The sequence below is a fragment of the Danio aesculapii genome, chromosome 7 (assembly GCF_903798145.1).
Source record: "Danio aesculapii chromosome 7, fDanAes4.1, whole genome shotgun sequence".
In the NCBI taxonomy this organism is placed as follows: Eukaryota; Metazoa; Chordata; class Actinopteri; order Cypriniformes; family Danionidae; genus Danio; species Danio aesculapii.
In genome coordinates this window covers 23393801-23411640 of record NC_079441.1, presented here as the reverse complement: position 1 = coordinate 23411640, position 17840 = coordinate 23393801, and the positions used below count along the sequence as shown (strand labels likewise).

Sequence of the window (17840 nt, the reverse complement as noted above, 5' to 3'; positions counted from 1 at the left end):
TAAAAGTTCAGCAGCTGTGAGAAACTGATCTAACTTAAATACACAACTATACTGTGATTATTTGTTCTATTTAAAATGTCTGCTGTTCAATAAATACAGTTCAGGTCAGCCTTCTGAAGTTTGGAATAGGTGGCCACTTTTCATTTATTTTCCATAAATCATTTGGGTTCTGGATTATGACTTAAGAGAATAGACCAATAAAAAGACTTGACATGGACTCTTGTATTATAAATGTGTCTGGCAAACTAGCTTTACAAATTGGTCTGAAAATAATTGTTCTATAAGGTGGCACAATTTGAGGGTTCAACTATTGTGTTACTTTAGACTTTATGTAACAGACAGGAGGTACAACTGCTAGATGATAAACATTTATAAAAAGCCACAATACCATTATTTCCTTTAAATGGTGCCCACGATGTTTATTTTCCACGGTTAGTTTAAAGGTCAAGGAAATTGAGGTCTTACACCTGCTAGTTGCTCAGGCCGATCAAGACCCATTTCATTAATATCTGGACTGGCAGATTGCTATATTTTAGACCGGGCTGTGACGCACTGCTTTCATCAAATCCTTCATGCAACTCAAATAGAAGGAAAGTACATGGGTAATCTTGAACGCCAACTTATTTGTACTAGTTAACAATAAGGCCCATGTTTAAAAAGCAATCCCTAGAAGTTTAAGATGCAGGAAATTGAGATTTGTGTGAAAGCCTATTTGCCCAAATAAATGGTGTTCAGTAGACACCATTCTTTAGGACGTTAAAGAGTTGAACTTAAGACAAGTCATACAATATATGCAGCAAAATCGCTTGCAATACTTATGGGGAAAAAAAAAAAAAAAAACAAGAATTTGAAAATTTAAAGTAAATAGAAAATATTTAAAACCTTTCCTAGAGTCTGTGGCTGTAGAAAGATAAGGAAATTTAAAGTCAAAACAAGAGAAAGTTCAGCAACTTCATTTATTCAGTCCCCCTGAGCAGCTTTCAGCAAGTGCTTGCATTACATGGAAGTACAAAACTGTGTCCCTCTTCTCCAAACATGTAGTGAAGGCTTCATCAGCAACATCGACTTGCAGTGGAAACCTAGAGACAACAAAAAGTCAAACTACAAGATTGGGAGCGGGAAGATTATACAAGCATTAGGAGTATGGATCAGAGGGGATACCAATCAGTCATAACTTTTCAGCCTGGGGCGGTAATAGTTACTCATCACATCCATACCAATTTCTTTCAATGAGTACAATTTTTGGGTACCTGTACATGAAGACCGCAATCGATCAGCAAGTCCTTGTAGCATCTGAAAGTGAAAGCTACATGAATAAAGTGCCTCAAATAAAAATGGAGCTTTAGAACATTAATCGGGAGGTCAGAGGGGTACCAATCAATCAGATAAAATCAGACTGGGGCGGTAATCTAAGATCATCATGCCTATTGGTTCACAAGTAAGTCAAGGAAGCAAACGCATACAAACCTCATTCTGCTCAGATACACAACTTGGGAGGTCCACCAGAGTCCTGGCACAAAAGAACAACAATTAGGAGAAACAAGGACAAACGCTCAACTAAACTGCAACAAGTGCTTCTCAGACTGTTGGAAACCCCAACGGATAATCCCCTTATTGCCCTGGACACACCAGTGGGTTCACCTTTTCAGGTTCTGGCATTGACACAGGGCGTAAGACGTGTGCAAGTTGCATCATAAAAGGACGAGTTGCAATAAGTTTGGCATACATTTATGGGACCAAAATCTCACCTGCTTGGGTGACTTCAGACCAAGCGTCTCACCTATGAGTGAAGAAACGTTTTAGGTGGAAGAAACTGACAACACAGACATGCAAAACGATAGTTGTAACATCAGTACAAAAGCTAAAGTTTTTCAACAGAAGTTCAGACGAACGAGACTGCCAAATCATCATGTGTTACAGGAAGAATTGAGCACAGGGGCAAGTTTATAAAAGTTAACCTGTCAGTAATAGAATTTAGGAAGCATTTTCTTACTATTGTGTACATCTTGAGTGGAACCTTTGAGGGGAAACAAAAAAAAACTAGGCATTAGTTTACATTAAACAAAACCAAAGGCTACAATAAAAGCATATGTAACATCAGTCTTTAAAAGATATCAGCAGGAATTCAGACGAACGAGATTCCAAATGAAAATCATCATGAGTTACAGAGGGACTCAATACTCAAGTATACAAAAGCAACCTTACCCAACACCACTAGAAGGACTCAACCCATCCAAGTCTTTAACCACGGGTCCTGCAGAGAGGGGGAAGGGAAATTTATATAGATAAAAGGCAATGAATCTCATACAACAAAACTTTTGCCATCCATAGCAATCTCTCAGTTGTTCGTGACTTTTCACATTGGGTCAAAGTGAGCTAAGTATCTTCATCACAGAGATTGAAAACCCCGAATGTAAAAATGTAGAAAAATTACCTTTAGGTAAACAGCCAGTCCTTTAACCTGTTATTTTTGGCAGTGCTGCCTAAAAACAGAAGAGAGACATTTAATATGCATGCTAAAATGTATAAAACCCAGCATGTTTAACATTGTCTGATCAGTGCTTTGGTGACTTCAATGCCATGGGGCAATAATGCCGTCCAGATATTAAAACGGAATAAACCGTTCATCCTCTCAGATAGGAAGACTTCATCTTTTAAAAAAAGCCAGAACTTACCAAAATATTGTGCTATGGCCAACAGGAGGAAGGCTGAAACACCTAGTCAAACAACAAACATCGTAAGTGCAAATACCGTTTAGTAATTGTTTTCTTATATCATAAGGTCTGATCATACTTTGGTGACTAGAATGCCATATGACAATTGTCGTCCAGTTAAAATGTAAAGACTTAATCATTTCAGTCAAGATTAAGTAAACTGTGAATTTGAGAACTCCTACCCATAAGAGGCCAATGTACACCATAAATGGTTCATCTGCAGGAAACCTTAAAATAGAAACGGAAAAATTAAAAACTGCAAGGAGGAGATTAAACTGGAGTAATCATCCAGATTATATCAGAATAAATAGGCAAACATCACTGGAATTCAGATATATGCTTGTCATTGAATAATCATCATTTAAACTTATTATTTTTTTAAAGACAAGATTTACAATATTACCTTGAATTTGACAAGTCTCAGCCCAGCAGACTGCATGGAAACTGCAAAAACAAAAATGGTTAAGCATGTTTTACAGACACCACAACAAAATCTGGACGTCCAAATGCTACTCAGGTTAGAACAGTTACATCAAAGCAATTCAGGAAGAGAGAATTCTAAAGTCATCATCGTAGCACTGGATGACAAGTGTTTTATGAATGATCATCTTGACAAGGACATTTATATTTAAAAAAATAAAAATAAAAATAATTTTTTTTAAAAGTGGGGCGGGGGTTGGGTATTGAGAGCCAGAAAATTTATTGAATTAATCACTGAAACGGATTTCAATAGAAAAACAACGAACAAGGCACACATTAGACAAACATGTACAATTAGGGTGCTTTCATACCTGCGAATCAATTCATTGGTTCCGAAACAGGGATTAAAATAGTTACGATGTTGATTTGTACTTGGTGCAGTTCACTTTCACATGCCAAAGTTTCTGAACGGACCAAAATAGCTAAAAACAAGTCACGTGCGAGTAAACTCGTCACATGGGTCAGAGTTTATTTTGCAGAGACCCACTCAGCTGTCATGCTTGCTTAATTTATGACGATGAGCAACAAGATGAGAAAAATCTGCGTTTTATTTTTAAATGGTGACACCCACAGACGTAGTCACTATAGACCAGAGGTAAGAGTACACATAGCAGATGGCTTATGCAATATAGGCTTTACATTATAGAGAACAAACTACAGTTAGGTCAATTTTCGGATAAACCGCTCTCGTTAATGGTTCAGCATGCTTTCACTTTCGTGGTTTACACAAAATGCACAATTACTCGTAGGAATGACATCCCACCCTACTCACTTCATAGCCGTATGCCTATTATACATCCATAATACACTGATACAGCCAGGCTCGGATTGTATCGCTCACAATCGATCTGCTCCAGAATTAGTTTCAATCGAGCAGAGACCACCTCATTCAGGCGATCTCGAAGCAATTGTTTTGGCGCAGATCAGAGCTCGATTGCCTGATTCACATATGCCAAACAGTGTTAACTGGGCAAACGAGACAGGTTCCGAAACAAGTCTAGATGTGAAAGCACCCTTACACAGTTCTAGTAATTAAGTCTGCCTCAACCAAACTTCCACTCTAAACAATGCTGATTTCCTAAAATTATGACAGAAGTCAACGGTTTCTCTCTGCACTATTTTAGATGATCATTCTACAATTGGTACCATTTGCTCAAAATGTGGAGACTGGTGCAAGCACAGAACCATCTCATACAATAGGGTGCATTATAAATATCATTACTTTTCCAAGTAACGAATTACTTAATAGGAGTTAGTTCAGTTTAATTCACTTCAATATAAAAATGTTATGTTGAAGTCACAATGTACAGTCACAAGGTACAGACAAAACAAAGATGGCCAAGCCTTAAATTGTGATCCAAGTTTATTTTGAACATGTGGAGGGAACGAACAAAAAAAAAATAATAATAAATTAAGGGATTCTGGTCATTTTACCTTGACAATGTAGCAAACTTTTTTTTTAACATGTATTTAAAAAAAAAAAAAAAAAAAAAAAAAAAAAAAAGGGCAAGTTATACATGGTGTTGTTAAAGGCAGAGCTCCTCTTTATAAAAGTACAACACGCTTCAAGTTCTAAAAGCCTCTGCCAGGTCTCCTCAAGTGTAAAATGTAATGCATTACTTTCCATAAATAAAAGCAATTGGTTGATTTTTTGGGGGAGTAACTAAATATTGTAAAAGGAGTTACTTGGAAAAGTAAGTTTCCCCAACACCGTAGGCAGCAAGTTAACTGTAGAAAAGATTTGAGTTCAAGAATGCTCAGGGCTCATTCTGGCTGTGCTGAGCCCAGGGTGGTACTTCATTGTATTCTGCCATGCAGAGTAAACCTCTTCATAGAGCTCTTTCTACATCCTAATTTCTTCTCCGAGGGTTTTAATATGCTTGTGCATAAGGGTTACATTGATGTGGTTTATAATATGTATTCTCAACATGCATTCATTCATTTCTTTGGGGGTCGGGGGCTTTACCTGCACAAGATGACTGCAGTTAATCAGCAAGTTCTGGTAGCATCTGGGGAAAAAAAAGGAAAGTTACATGAAGGATTTTAAAATTTACATATAAAAAAAAAAAAGTATAATTTGTTAACAGGGGTCAGAGGGGTACCAATCAGTCAGATAAATCAGACTGGGGCGGTAATCTAAAATCATCATGCCTATTGGTTCACAAATCAAGAAAGCAAACAAATACAAACCTTATTCTACTCAAGCGCACAAGTTGTGGGGGAAAGGTCCAATGCAGTCCTATTAAAAAAATACAATTTACGTTAAATTCATTTAAGTGATAAACCATGCAACAGATGATCATGTTAGATTAACAAAACCCTCTATATGTAAATAAGTGCATCAAGTTTAACTCCTTGCGTGCGGTTTCAACCAACCTTAATGCAAAGTATTTAAAAGTGTAAAGAGGAAGAAATTGTCCATTTACAGCATGTTAAGGTGAATACAGTACGTTAAGAAAACAAAAACTACAGGCTGCTACAAATCTTACCTTCCCATGATCCCATGCTCGTCGTGGTAGTCATCGTTGCTGCAAAAGAAAACCCTTCATTAGACACGAGTTTGCCTATTAAGCGCGCAGGAAATGCATGCAGCGCAAAACTGTAAAAAAAAATAAATACAAAAGACAAAGATGCAATCGTCATCTCGATCTCACGTCAGATAAATAATGTGCAATCACAGTGTTTCAGTACAGGTCTGTGAAAGTTATCATCATTGAGAGATCTCGTGAAAAACGAAAAGAACAAAAAGTATCACGAAATAGGCAGCTTTTACGATAAAATAGCATGTATGCTTCGCGGAAAATATGAAACAATCAAAAAATGGTCACAACTGAAAAAGGATGGCTTTAGATAAACGTGAGAAGCTCGTGGGCCAGCAGACTGTAAACGCCTTGTAGCATTCTACTAAAGGCCCATATAAAGAAACAAGACGTAAAAGCATACTAGTGAGAAAAGCAGACCACTTATCGCCAATATCAGCGTTGTAAAACCGTATTAAAACAGAATAACATTACATTAAAACAGTTGGAAAAGAATAGAACAATCCTCACCGATGAAGAAGCAGCAGCAAAATGGACGGAAGGAAGGGCTCGGCGCGTTTTATTCGTGTCACACGTAAAAAAAAAAAAAAAAAACACGCCCATTTGACGACAACCAATCAGATAATCTGATAACATTAAAAGCGCCAAAATACGTTGTTGTCTTACAATGTTGTTTATGAATTAACAGAGAGCGATTAATTGCACAAAATGTTGATGAAAATTATGTTAACTGTAGTGCACACAATATACACATTCTATAAATGGCAACAATTGATGAATTCTGCAGAGTATGGTAAAAGCAATGTAGACGCGAAGAGGCAGGTAAATAAACCATAAACATATTTATAACACACAAATGAGAGTATCATACATACATTGTCGAAACATATCTGTTTTTTGTAGATTAATTATTTGAAATGAAGATGAAATGCTTAGTATTTTTGTCAAAACCTTGTCAAGCTTCACATTTCCACTAGATGTCGTTAAATCTATATCTGTCAAGCGTACTAAACATGGCCTTAACGATAGGTAGGCCTACTAACTAGGACATTTGAGATAAACATAGCTAAACTACTCTCTCGAGCCTGTTCCAAAATTCACATTTAAGATCTTTGCAGTACACTTGTTGTGAGGACAAAGTGTATTAACTAAATGACACACTTATACTGTAGTGCTGTAAAATGCAAGTTATGTTTAATTGTACATGCAAGTTACAATTTAAATTAAACTTGAAACTTTATAAAAATATATAAATGAAGAAAATGGTGATAAAAATGTACATTTTAGGCCTACACTTCTTTGTACCACTAAATGTGCAGCATTGTACACACTACATATTATATGTGACAGGGCGTAGCAACCGGGCGGAACTGGGGGTATCTGTCCCCCTCACTTTTAGAGACAGACCATTTAGAAACAGGTGATTAATAATTATATAAACATATGAGCTCATACAGCCATCCCCCACTTTTAAAATGTCCGCTACGACCCTGATATGTGATATCTAAATATACTACACAGTTTTATCTCCTGGGCCCAATTTTTCAAAAGTAATCCAGTGGGACTTTGGATCACAGATTGGATCAAATCTTGGAAATGGGTTATTCAAAAGTAACAGAGGGATTTTGAATTAAGATCACACCATGTAATCCAATCTTACATTTGATTTAAATCAAACCTGGCCTTTGGGATATTGGGTTGTTAAACTTTTGAACTCAGATTGGGATCTATTTGATCCAAAATAAAAAATAAAAAAGCGAATGATCTCATACTTAATGGTTACTGATGATATATAAATTCCTTTGTATTTGAAGCATATTTGAATCATGTCACATCTAATGAGTCATGGTAAACAACAAAACAATATCAAAGCAGTGTTGTACTAGAACAAACAAAAAAAAATTGTCAAATGTTTGTTGACTGCAGTGTTTCTGGTTCTTACCATTAAAACAAACCATGGCTGTTTGTGGCCACTGGTATTTTGCCTACCTGTTGTTCTTTGCTAAGCCGGTAGGCTACATTGTTGGTTCCATTAAAGGCTCTCGTAAACAGTATTTGGTAATCCTCAAATTTGGTATTTGGATCACAGTGATCCAACCCAATGATCCTTTACAAATTGTCATAAAAGGTCTGTGTAGATCAGTTAATCCTGGATAGCAAAACAAGGGATTTACAAATCTGGACCAATTTGATCTAGATACATTTTTTTGAAAAACTGGACCCTGATTTTGGGGCACACAAGTTTATTATTGGACACTATTGATAGACTTGCACGGTTACTTTCATCCACATACTCTCAAGAAATCTTATTCAAGTACTTTTGCAATTAAATTGAATATTGTTAGCGTTCCTATTAATGTTTCTGTTAATTTTTGACCAAGCACACCAGTAACAAAAAAAAAGCATTCTGACTCTAGTGTGTTTGCATTTGAAACTTTAATTTTTACATTCAATTAAAGAAATAATGTTAACAAATAAATACAATGTGCGCGAAATGTAGTGATAACACAGGAGCTGTGGTTTTGACCACTCTTGAAATAAAATTCTAATTAAAAAAGCACAAATGAGATTGATTTGAAGACCTAAACCTTAAAAACATGTTCTTGAGACCACTCTCGGGAACTACAATATAATGGGTAGTGTATTAAAGAAAGATTAAACCACAAAGTTATTATAATATTTATATTTTGAGAATTTTGCTACGTGAAGACAAGCACACTATCATATTACTAAAATAATCTAGAATAATTGACTACTTTTGTATTTAGCACCACAGAATCAAGTGGCACAGGTTGTTTTTTAAGTTGTGTTTTTATTAGCAATGCTTTGACGTCACAAAGCAGATAAAACAAGACAAAATCATTTTCATTTTACATATGCAACATTAGAAAACCATGGGTTTGTAAATAAGAAACCGAACATAAATAACTCTACAGAACACAAAAGCCATCATTTACTCCATCTCTTGGCTCAATTATTTGTGCACTTCATTGCCAGAGATGTGCCTCTTGATGACATTGTTTTTTTCATCTTTGAGCTCCCAGATTGGTTCTTGAGGGTTGAGTTAACCGTTTGAAAGAGTACACGTTAATGGCCAAAGTACAGGAACTCTCCTTCTGTTCACAGCTCAAAAACTTTCCATGTGGGATAATTAATAACATAAGCCATGTGTTTCCTCACGAGAGAACAAAGATCAGCTACACTCCCTTCAGTTAGTGCTGCGATGATAAATTTATACACTGATAAAACGTTCAAATATTGACCTCTCTTGTCAGGTTACATAATGATCCGATCAGCAGCTATCAGTTTGATGCAGAGTTCAACAATGCACATTAAATACATGAGCACATTTAAATTAACAAATGAAGTTATTCAGTGATTGAAATAAAAAAAGTGCAGCTCAGAGAGTTTGACCGTTATCTGAATTCTGCCAAAACACGATTCTTGTTCAGTTGGGTTTTGTCTGATGGTGCAGATGAAGAAGTTGATGATATGGGTGTCAGAGTCACACTATACAGATTGGCAACAAAAGTCTCCCATCCTCGACGGAAAGCTCTGTCCACGGCCTAAAGGAGAAAATAAAGAGAAAAACACAATAAATGATCAGCATACTAAAGTTAAAGTAACATTACTTAACCAAAAATGTAGTGTATGTAGAGTAAAATTATCTGCTGTAAATATTACTCAAAGTATGAGTAAAAAGTAGTCCTTTTTTAAAAGTACTCGATAAAGTAGTGAGTATTACGCTGTGAAAGGTCGATGCGTTTACATGGAATTTGTGCAGGGATGTGTAAACGTAACATTCTGTAGTGCATTTAGTCATTGTTTAAGGCCATTTTGGCGAAGTCATCAGTAAACATCGATCATCTTCTCATCCGTGACCTACAGTCTAAACAGTCTCTGGGTCATTGTGTGTAAAGACTGGATATCTTGAACACTTTTAAATGCTTCAAAACAGTTTGTTGCATTTATAAACCGCCCATGTCTTAAGGTTGTTCAATATAATGAAAATTAGTGTCCAGCTAGAAGTATTTGGGCTTTTTACTTGATCAGGAGCTTTCCTTCAAAGCACACGTAGCAAATTTGGTTCTTAATCTGAGAGTTAAGCTTGGGTTTTACTATCGAAATGGATCCTGCTTTTCTCTTAAAGCACATAAACATTTTGTGTCTTCAATATTTTTACCGTTGCTTGACTGTGGTGATGTTTTATATATGAATGCCTCAACCAAATGTCTTCAGCCTTTAAACTCTGTTTATCATAGCGCTCTGAGGTTTGTTACAGGTTATCGTAGACTAACTCACCATTTTGAAGAGTATGCCAAAGCTAAGTGGCCTTCTCTGAATGTAAGAAGCTCTGGTCTACAAGGCTCTTCTGGGTCTGACGCCTTTATACCAGTGTTTCCTTCTTCATAGGTCAAAAAGCCAGTATGCCCTATGTTCAAGTAAAATTTATCATTTGTCTGTTCCCTGGGTTCGAACTGAAATAGGGAAGCGAGCTTTTAGCCATGCCGCCCCCTCATCCTGGAATACTCTTCAGTCTGAACTAAATATGTCTGAGCTCATCCTGATTAGATCATTTAGTTCTATCTTTTATAACAAACAACAACAGTCCATTTCTCAATGTGTGTTTTTTTTTTAATAATAATTTTTTCGCGGTTTTCAACTTTATATTAGATAGGACAGAGTATTTACAGGAAAGCATGGGGAGCAGAGAGATGGGAAGGATTGGCATAGGACCGCGAGGTGGAATCAAACTCGGGTCACCGTGTGCACTGGAGTGCATATGTCGACGCACTAACCACTACACCCCTGGCGCTGACCAGTGTATGTGTTTTTAACATATTGTAATGTGGTCTAGCTGAATAACTAAACTGTATTTTTATATTATCTTTACTTTTTATTTATTAGTATAATTTTTTTTCATAAGTCGTGTGCCTCTTGGCCACCCTTGTAAATGAGATCTTGATCTCAATGTTTTTTTTTATCTGGTTAAATAAAGAAACATGTATCTTTGATTCGATTTGACAGGAATCACAGGTCTGATTTTTCCACTTATCCCCATAGATGAGAAATAATAAAGTAGTGACTGCAGGTCGAAGGAAAGAGTGGAGTAAAAGTACCGATACTGCACTAAAAATGTAATCAAGTGAAAGTACCTATTTTTAAAACTACTCAGTAAATTACAATTCCTGAGAAAAACTACTCAATTACTGTAATTTGAGTATTTGTAATTTGTTACTTTACACCACTGTAATTGATTGAACTTTTTCATAAAAACTTCTTTAATGAGTAGAACTTAAAAAAAAAAGATTAATTGGATTTATGTAGTTCAACTTAATTTGTGTAAATTCAGCCCAAATAAATAGTTTGCAACCACTTAATTTAAAAAAGGTTAGTAAACCTAATGAATATTTTTTGACAGTGTACCATTTTAACCCAGAAATTACCCGTAAACTTCAATAGAATTAAATGTTGACATTGAAATGGTACATTGTTAAAGATTTCTGTAAATTACACACTATTTCACATATGTAATATGAGTTGTATTTTACTGTGTGACAGTTATGCAGTATTTTATTATATTTAAAATAGCCACCGTGAGAAATTTCCTTTTGGCACCATTAAAACAGTATTTTAACCTCGTCTGAATTTAAATATTGAAAAAAAATTGTGTGAAATCTTGCCAATCTTACACTGTAAAAAAATCTGTAATTTTACGTTTTAAAATAAACAACCTTAAAATAACGGCTGCTAAATTACAGAAATTTACCAGAAATTTAAATTTAAGGAAATTTCTGTAATTTAATGTCTGTTATTTTATGTTTTTCTTCCGGCACCCTAGCTGCCGAAAAAACAAACAAACATAATATTACAGATTTTTTTACAGTGAAGTAAATATAGTAGTTTACCATTTGGACTGTTTTATAGCAAATAGATAATAAACAATGAACTACAAGTTAATTTTTAATGTATAAAAATATATTACAGGTTAGAGTACTAAAAATACAGTATATTTCACAGTATATATTTACAACACTAAATACATGTAAAGCAAGATTAATGGTGTATATATTAACAGAGTAATCTTGCTGTAAGTTTGATTTAAAGTAAATTAAATACCGTAAATTCTACAGGGAAATATAAACAGTGTACTTTCTTGTAAAACATATCTCAGTCTTTCTTAATAACTTTAAAAAGTTTTTTTTTTATAAAGTGAATGAAGATGCATGGTCAGGTAGAAGGAAATGGGTTTAATTCTAGGGTCATTGCTCTGACAGAAAAAGAATGTGCCCTTATTAGCTGAACTAGAGGACATGTAATGGAGGTGAACTGACAGAGTCCTTCAATTATTTGCAGAAATTCCTCTAATCAAGGTCACCTTGCTTACGACCAAAAGAACTGTGGTCACTGTATAACTTGCTTCTGTCCTCTGACCATATATGTGCAAACAACTGATAGTGACATAACAGATGGACTAATAAACAGGGGGTGGAAGTAATAAAGATACATGTGAAGCTATTCGCTTTTCAGTGGGGTGGAGACATAGAAAAGTGTTATATTGCAGCAAATGTAAACAGTTATAGAGTGATGGACTCTCTAAAAGACTGCAAAATAGAAAACTAAAATGAACTTTATCCCAGATCCTTTGCCAAAATATGTTCCAAACCACATATGGTTACAGAATGACCAAGACCTTGCATGCTTAAGTGAACTTTCAAATAATATTAACTATGTGGACGATGTTTGAAGCTAATAATAAAAACTATAACTTTTATTTAACAAAACTTAGTAGTCAAGGCTCCAAAGCATTATCACTGCACAAATATAATTTACTATATCCTAAAATACTCTAAAACTAAAAGGATTAAATGAAAAATCAATTATAGAACAAAGATATAGTGCATTTTTAACAATCCTTTTTGATCACTACACAAGATCGATTGCCATTTTTATAACCACACTACAAATCCCATACATTAAAAAAATTATGTTTGCTGTTTGTTCATACTACTTACTTAAAATGAGCTGAAACAACACAATTCTTGAGTTTCTTAAGGACAACTTAACTCTTTTTAGTTCAATTCACTGAAATTTGTGAATAAAAATGAATAAGTTAACTTAATTTCTTCATGTTGTCTCAACACAAATCAATTGAGTGGAACTCAGCATTTTTTACAGTGTGGTTAATGGTTTGTCTGGCAACATCTTGAATATTTTGGCTAGCATGGTTTACCTAACCATGTTTTTGGGATTATATAGTAAAGCATAATTTACAGATCTAAACAAAAAAAACAGAACCATATATGTCTTCTAGTGTGATCTTTTATGTTAGAATGCATCTTCATAAAATCTAATAAACAATCAAATTTTTAGGGTCCCCTGACACATTTTCGTTGTCGTCTCTGATATTTGCATAAGTATAAGTAGACGCATAACTTCAGCAACATATTGTTCAACAAACAGCCAGCCATGTCACTTTTATACCGTAATGTATACCGAAAATCGACCGATTGCTTTTAATTAGCAACTCATTTGTATCCTTAGTTCTAGTTGCACATGTTTTTATTTAGAAAAAAAGCCCATATCGGCGCTGCTAACTCAGTGTTGAAGGGAAGTTTATCAGGATATTTTAGCATGGTATTTCAGTAGGATCAGCAGAACAATGAGTGTAAGAAACTCTAACAAATTTTAATTCACATCTGAACTGCTCTTCGCTTTTACAACGCTAATAAACAGCTCAATCTCACCTTGCGGTAATTCTTGAGAGTGTTCCTCTTCACAACTTCCATTGTCTCCCCATTCAGCTTTCCTTCTATTTTCATGTCTTCCACTTCTCCCTCCTTCTTCCCTTTGATGAGAATCTGGTCATCTGCATGCTCTTTTGCAGAGAAATGCACCATCGTTGGTTCTGGTTCTCTGTTGTTTTCCAGGGTTTGGGACGGCAGTGCCTCCTCTGGCTTCAGATCTACAGATGTACTGGTTTCATTACCCAGTTCTTTCTCTGAGGAAAACTTGCCGTACTTTGCCTTCCTGGAGCTCATCCTGCTCCATCGGCGGCTCAGTCTGCTGGGCTTCCTCTTCAGTAAAGTGGTCCCATCATCATCATCCATCATACCCTGGTTAAAATCAACCACGTGGTCATCCTCTTCTATCCAGCCTGGAGCTGGCCCATTGTCTTGGCTACTTGGCTGCTCTTCTTTGGTCTCTCCCTCCATCTGTACATCGTCTCTAAACATCTCGTCCAAGCGCCCATAGAATCCATTAGTCTTGTCCAGGAAAGCAGGAGTACGAGGGACCTGGTTCTTTTTGAAGCTCCTGCCGATCGTCATGGTCTTGTGAACTCAGGAGAGATGTTAATCCAAGCGTCTGCAATCTAAAGAGGAAGGAAGGAAGAGGGAAACATGTGACTTTGACTTGTGATGGTGGTCATTTGTTAAAAAACAGTTGGGAAGAGATCAGACATGTGTTTACAGAGAATAGATTCACAACATTTCCTACATGAAACAAGAAGAAGTGGAAGAGTAGCAGGCTTTCATTGGGCTACTGTTGAAATAAATCTACATGGCCTGAGGTTTATCTCTCCCCCATCCCACAATAATGGGTGTTTATCAGTCACGTCATCATAAGCACACAGTTCAAAGTTCGATCTGTGTGTATACAGCATATCAGTAAGTTCCTATTTAGGGACAGCATGTCTCCTAAACAGACAGACTACCCTCTGCTTTATGACTTTTTGATAAGATGAGCTCCAGCCTGTCATTGACTTTGACTCCAGTTGGTCGAGCTGGAAGTGCAGCTGCTGCCAAACAGATGACTGTGACTCAAAATCACTCACAAATATGTCATGCTGCAGGGATTTCAGCTGGTATTATTGTATTTTGTTTTACATTACTCATAATAGCACAAGCTGAATTCTTGTTTCTCTTTATTTTGCAAATAAGATATAAAAGAGGTGATTATAGATATTTTATGATGGTTTTATTATGGCATATGGGAACACTCAGACTACAAAGGCAATAAATATAAGGCAAAGGCAAAATATAAGGCAATAGCATTTAACATTTACATTAGGAAGAAATAGAACAGTTTTGGTTCCTCAAATTCTCTGTCAATAAAGAATCCTTAAAAGTGGAATGTTTACTTAGTGTGAAAAGGTTTCCATTGAGGTTAAAGGTTATTCATGGGAACTTCAATGCCAGTAAAGAACCTTCATTAAAGACTGTATTGGAAACAATGGTTCCATGAAGAACCTTTAACATCCTGAAACCTTTCCATTCAACAAAAGACTCTTTATACTGGAAAAGCACACTGTGATGAAATAGAAGCAGCATTTTGGTTTCCCAAAGACCTTTCTTGTGAACAGAACTTAAAAAAATGTGTATAAGAATGAGAAACATTTAATAAAAACTTCTTTGTTCATGGAATTATCAGTGCCAATCAAGAAACCTGTTTTTAAAAGCTATTTTCTCATATTACAAGATGGAAGCATCATTTTTTATTGATACCCTTATGCATATACAGTTGAAGTCAAAATTATTAGCCCTCCTGAATTTTTAGCTCCCCTGTTTATTTTTTCTTTTTAACGGAGAGAAGATTTTTTTCAACACATTTCTAAACATAATAGTTTTAATAATTCATTTCTAATAACTGATTTATTTTATCTTTGCCCTGATGACAGTAAATATTTGACTAGATATTCGTTAAGACACTTTTATACAGCTTAAAGTGACACTTTAAAGGCTTAACTAGGTTAATTATGTTAACTAGGCAGGTTAGGGTAATTAGGCAAGTTATAATGATGGTTTGTTCTGTAGACTATTGAAACAAATTATAGCTTAAAGGGGCTAATAATGTTGACCTTATTATCCTAATAATTTTCATACTGTGAAAATTGCCTTGCTCTGCTAAACATCATTTGGGAAATATTTAAAAAGAAAAAACATTGAAAGGGGGGCTAATAATTCTGACTTCAACTGTATATAATTTCTGTAATTCAAAGTAAATTTCCAGTAAAAGTTAGTTTGAGAAGTAACACAAATGAAAGTTTTTCATAACCACATCAGACTACAAATGTAATGTAGTACTGTAAATGACAGTTTCCACATGACAAAAAGATATATTTCCAACATTGCTCGTTAAATAAACGGCTTATATTTCTTATTCAAACACTGTAAAAAACTATATGATCAATTCGTCCTGGCAAAATATGTTTTATGTCATTGTAACTTTTTAAGCTGTTAATCATGTTCTAACTTAATTTTGTAAGTTACGCAAGCAGATTTGAGTCAGTTTAACATAATATATACTCATAAGGTTAATTTGATTCGACTTAAAATGTTAAGGCAAGCAGAATTTTTTTTACAGTGTACACTGAAAAAAAAATGATTCAGAGATGATTCCTTAGATTTTAAGTTGAAGTTAAGTGGTTGTAAACAGTTTACTTAGGTTGGTTTTAAACAAACAAATTAAGTTGAAAATTACTAAATTTATTTTGTTTAAACTCAAAACATATAAATTGTTTACAACAAGTTTACAGATGTACATTTTTTCAGTGTGTCGAAATTATAATTTTTAAACCACTTTTAAAAGAACTGCGCAAAAACATAAAATCCCAGAACAACTTAATATATAACCGTAATCAGGTAACACATCAGAATAAAAGCAGGAGATTGATCGACTCACCTGCTGGCTGCTTTGCTGTGACTCTGCTCTCACTCGCTCTCTGTTCTGGGCCCAACTCACCTTAATCTGACACACACACACACAATCGTCACACTGTCTGAACCTGTCGTCATTCAAGCACACCAATACCTCCCTCCTTCTCTCTCTCTTTTTTCTCTCTCCCTCACTCATGCAGTTTCTGTTTCATTTAATTACCTCACCAAGTGAAGCAGCCTATAAAAAACAACGTAAGTGTGAGCCAACTCAGACAAAAATACACAAACACTATACTTTAGCAGCTGTGTGTTGCCAAAAACCATTCTGAGAGGAACTGACTCACCTGAGAAGGACTTTGGGGATTATTCACTGGGTGGGAACATGATGCACAGTCAGGGATTTACATCTCCAAAAGGAATACCAATACACTAAACTCGCATTGTACTTAAACCCCACACAATGCTCCCAAGTGCGCTTGTGCATTTATGCATTTTACCACCTCAAAATTATGTTGGAATAAACAGAGTAAACAAGGCAGCTGAAAAACACTAACGTGCCAGTGAAGGAAAGTGTTGGGAAGAGAATGAATGCAATACATGCCTAGAAACACTAGGTGTGGTGTGTTTTAAGTGACTGCTACAGGGTATTCAAAAGTACATGTGCTTGTGAATATTCATTTGTAAAAAGTCTTTGGATCTCTGTTTCTTTAAATGGCAGTAGTCATTTCAGTGTAACCTTGTGGAACCGCTTCCAGATAGAAATAAGTGATAAAGAGAGGTCACTGGCCAGCAGCCCCCAGGATACAGAGAAACAGCTGTTTCACAGGTGTGTTTGCCCTTGCGTGCGTGTTAAACAAGGCACAAGATGTTTCAGTGCTGTTGAATCATTATGAAGAGGGAGTTTACAGTCTGCTTATTCACTGTTTGTGGTTTCTGGTGATCACATGGCTGCTGAAAGACTGACAGAAAAAGGTTGAGTTTTCTACATATGAGAAACATAGGGTCTGAAGTAATTGTATTGGTTCTATATCACATTGTTACATCTCCTAGCTTTAGGCTAACTTAACCTACGAAATAAGTGACATGTGGGAACTTCAGCAGTGAAATGTCCCACTTCATTTTAAAGACCTTCTCAGAATATTAAGACCTCATCACCACTTCAAGATATAATATCAAGCCTTAAACTTAATAGTTGAAAATAAACAGTTTTCAATGGAGCGCAACCATGCAACAAAACTCAGATAAGCTTGGAAGAAACAAACCCTGAAAGATTGAATTACGCGGTTGTTTTCAGCTACAGGCTTCAGCCACTGTTTAAACTCGTCTTTCTTCAACCAGGAGTACGCAAACATTTTCCCAATGGTTTCGGAACATGTGGAGAGCATCACATCACCTTCCAGAGTTTGTCGCAAATTACGTGACATCACAGAGGAGCTTGGCCAGAAGCG

General features: G+C 35.6%; 1 protein-coding gene, 1 long non-coding RNA gene and 6 other non-coding genes across 10 annotated transcripts; all 8 read right to left on the bottom strand.

Moving 5' to 3' along the window:
- Positions 1-942: 942 nt before the first annotated feature.
- Positions 943-6283, bottom strand: LOC130231880 (uncharacterized). 2 transcript variants are annotated; one of them, XR_008838075.1, is made up of 14 exons: positions 6245-6283; positions 5684-5722; positions 5385-5433; positions 5161-5203; positions 3118-3158; positions 2897-2942; positions 2676-2717; positions 2435-2483; positions 2206-2254; positions 1994-2017; positions 1749-1813; positions 1468-1510; positions 1251-1293; positions 943-1079 (listed from the first exon to the last, which is right to left on the bottom strand). It is a non-coding gene; the product is annotated as an uncharacterized LOC130231880 (long non-coding RNA). The 2 variants fall into 2 exon arrangements; XR_008838074.1 differs by having other exon boundaries at positions 1749-1780.
- LOC130233035 (small nucleolar RNA SNORD31) lies at positions 1143-1216 on the bottom strand. Its single transcript, XR_008838176.1, has one exon. It is a non-coding gene; the product is annotated as a small nucleolar RNA SNORD31 (small nucleolar RNA).
- Positions 1358-1428, bottom strand: LOC130233036 (small nucleolar RNA SNORD31). The gene has a single exon (XR_008838177.1). It is a non-coding gene; the product is annotated as a small nucleolar RNA SNORD31 (small nucleolar RNA).
- LOC130233037 (small nucleolar RNA SNORD22) lies at positions 1574-1700 on the bottom strand. Its single transcript, XR_008838178.1, has one exon. It is a non-coding gene; the product is annotated as a small nucleolar RNA SNORD22 (small nucleolar RNA).
- On the bottom strand, positions 2093-2163 carry LOC130233033 (small nucleolar RNA SNORD30). The gene has a single exon (XR_008838174.1). It is a non-coding gene; the product is annotated as a small nucleolar RNA SNORD30 (small nucleolar RNA).
- LOC130233032 (small nucleolar RNA SNORD29) lies at positions 2334-2398 on the bottom strand. The gene has a single exon (XR_008838173.1). It is a non-coding gene; the product is annotated as a small nucleolar RNA SNORD29 (small nucleolar RNA).
- LOC130233034 (small nucleolar RNA SNORD31) lies at positions 5279-5349 on the bottom strand. The gene has a single exon (XR_008838175.1). It is a non-coding gene; the product is annotated as a small nucleolar RNA SNORD31 (small nucleolar RNA).
- Positions 6284-8526: 2243 nt separating the features above from the next.
- On the bottom strand, positions 8527-16522 carry sb:cb1058 (uncharacterized protein LOC394209 homolog). 2 transcript variants are annotated; one of them, XM_056461343.1, is made up of 3 exons: positions 16418-16522; positions 13483-14108; positions 8527-9300 (listed from the first exon to the last, which is right to left on the bottom strand). In XM_056461343.1, the coding sequence occupies exons 2-3, from the start codon at positions 14062-14064 to the stop codon at positions 9151-9153; spliced, it is 732 nt and encodes a 243-aa protein (XP_056317318.1). In that variant the 5' UTR covers positions 14065-14108; positions 16418-16522; the 3' UTR covers positions 8527-9150. The 2 variants fall into 2 exon arrangements, with proteins under 2 accessions (XP_056317318.1, XP_056317319.1); XM_056461344.1 differs by lacking the exon at positions 16418-16522 and adding an exon at positions 14234-14336.
- Positions 16523-17840: the final 1318 nt, after the last annotated feature.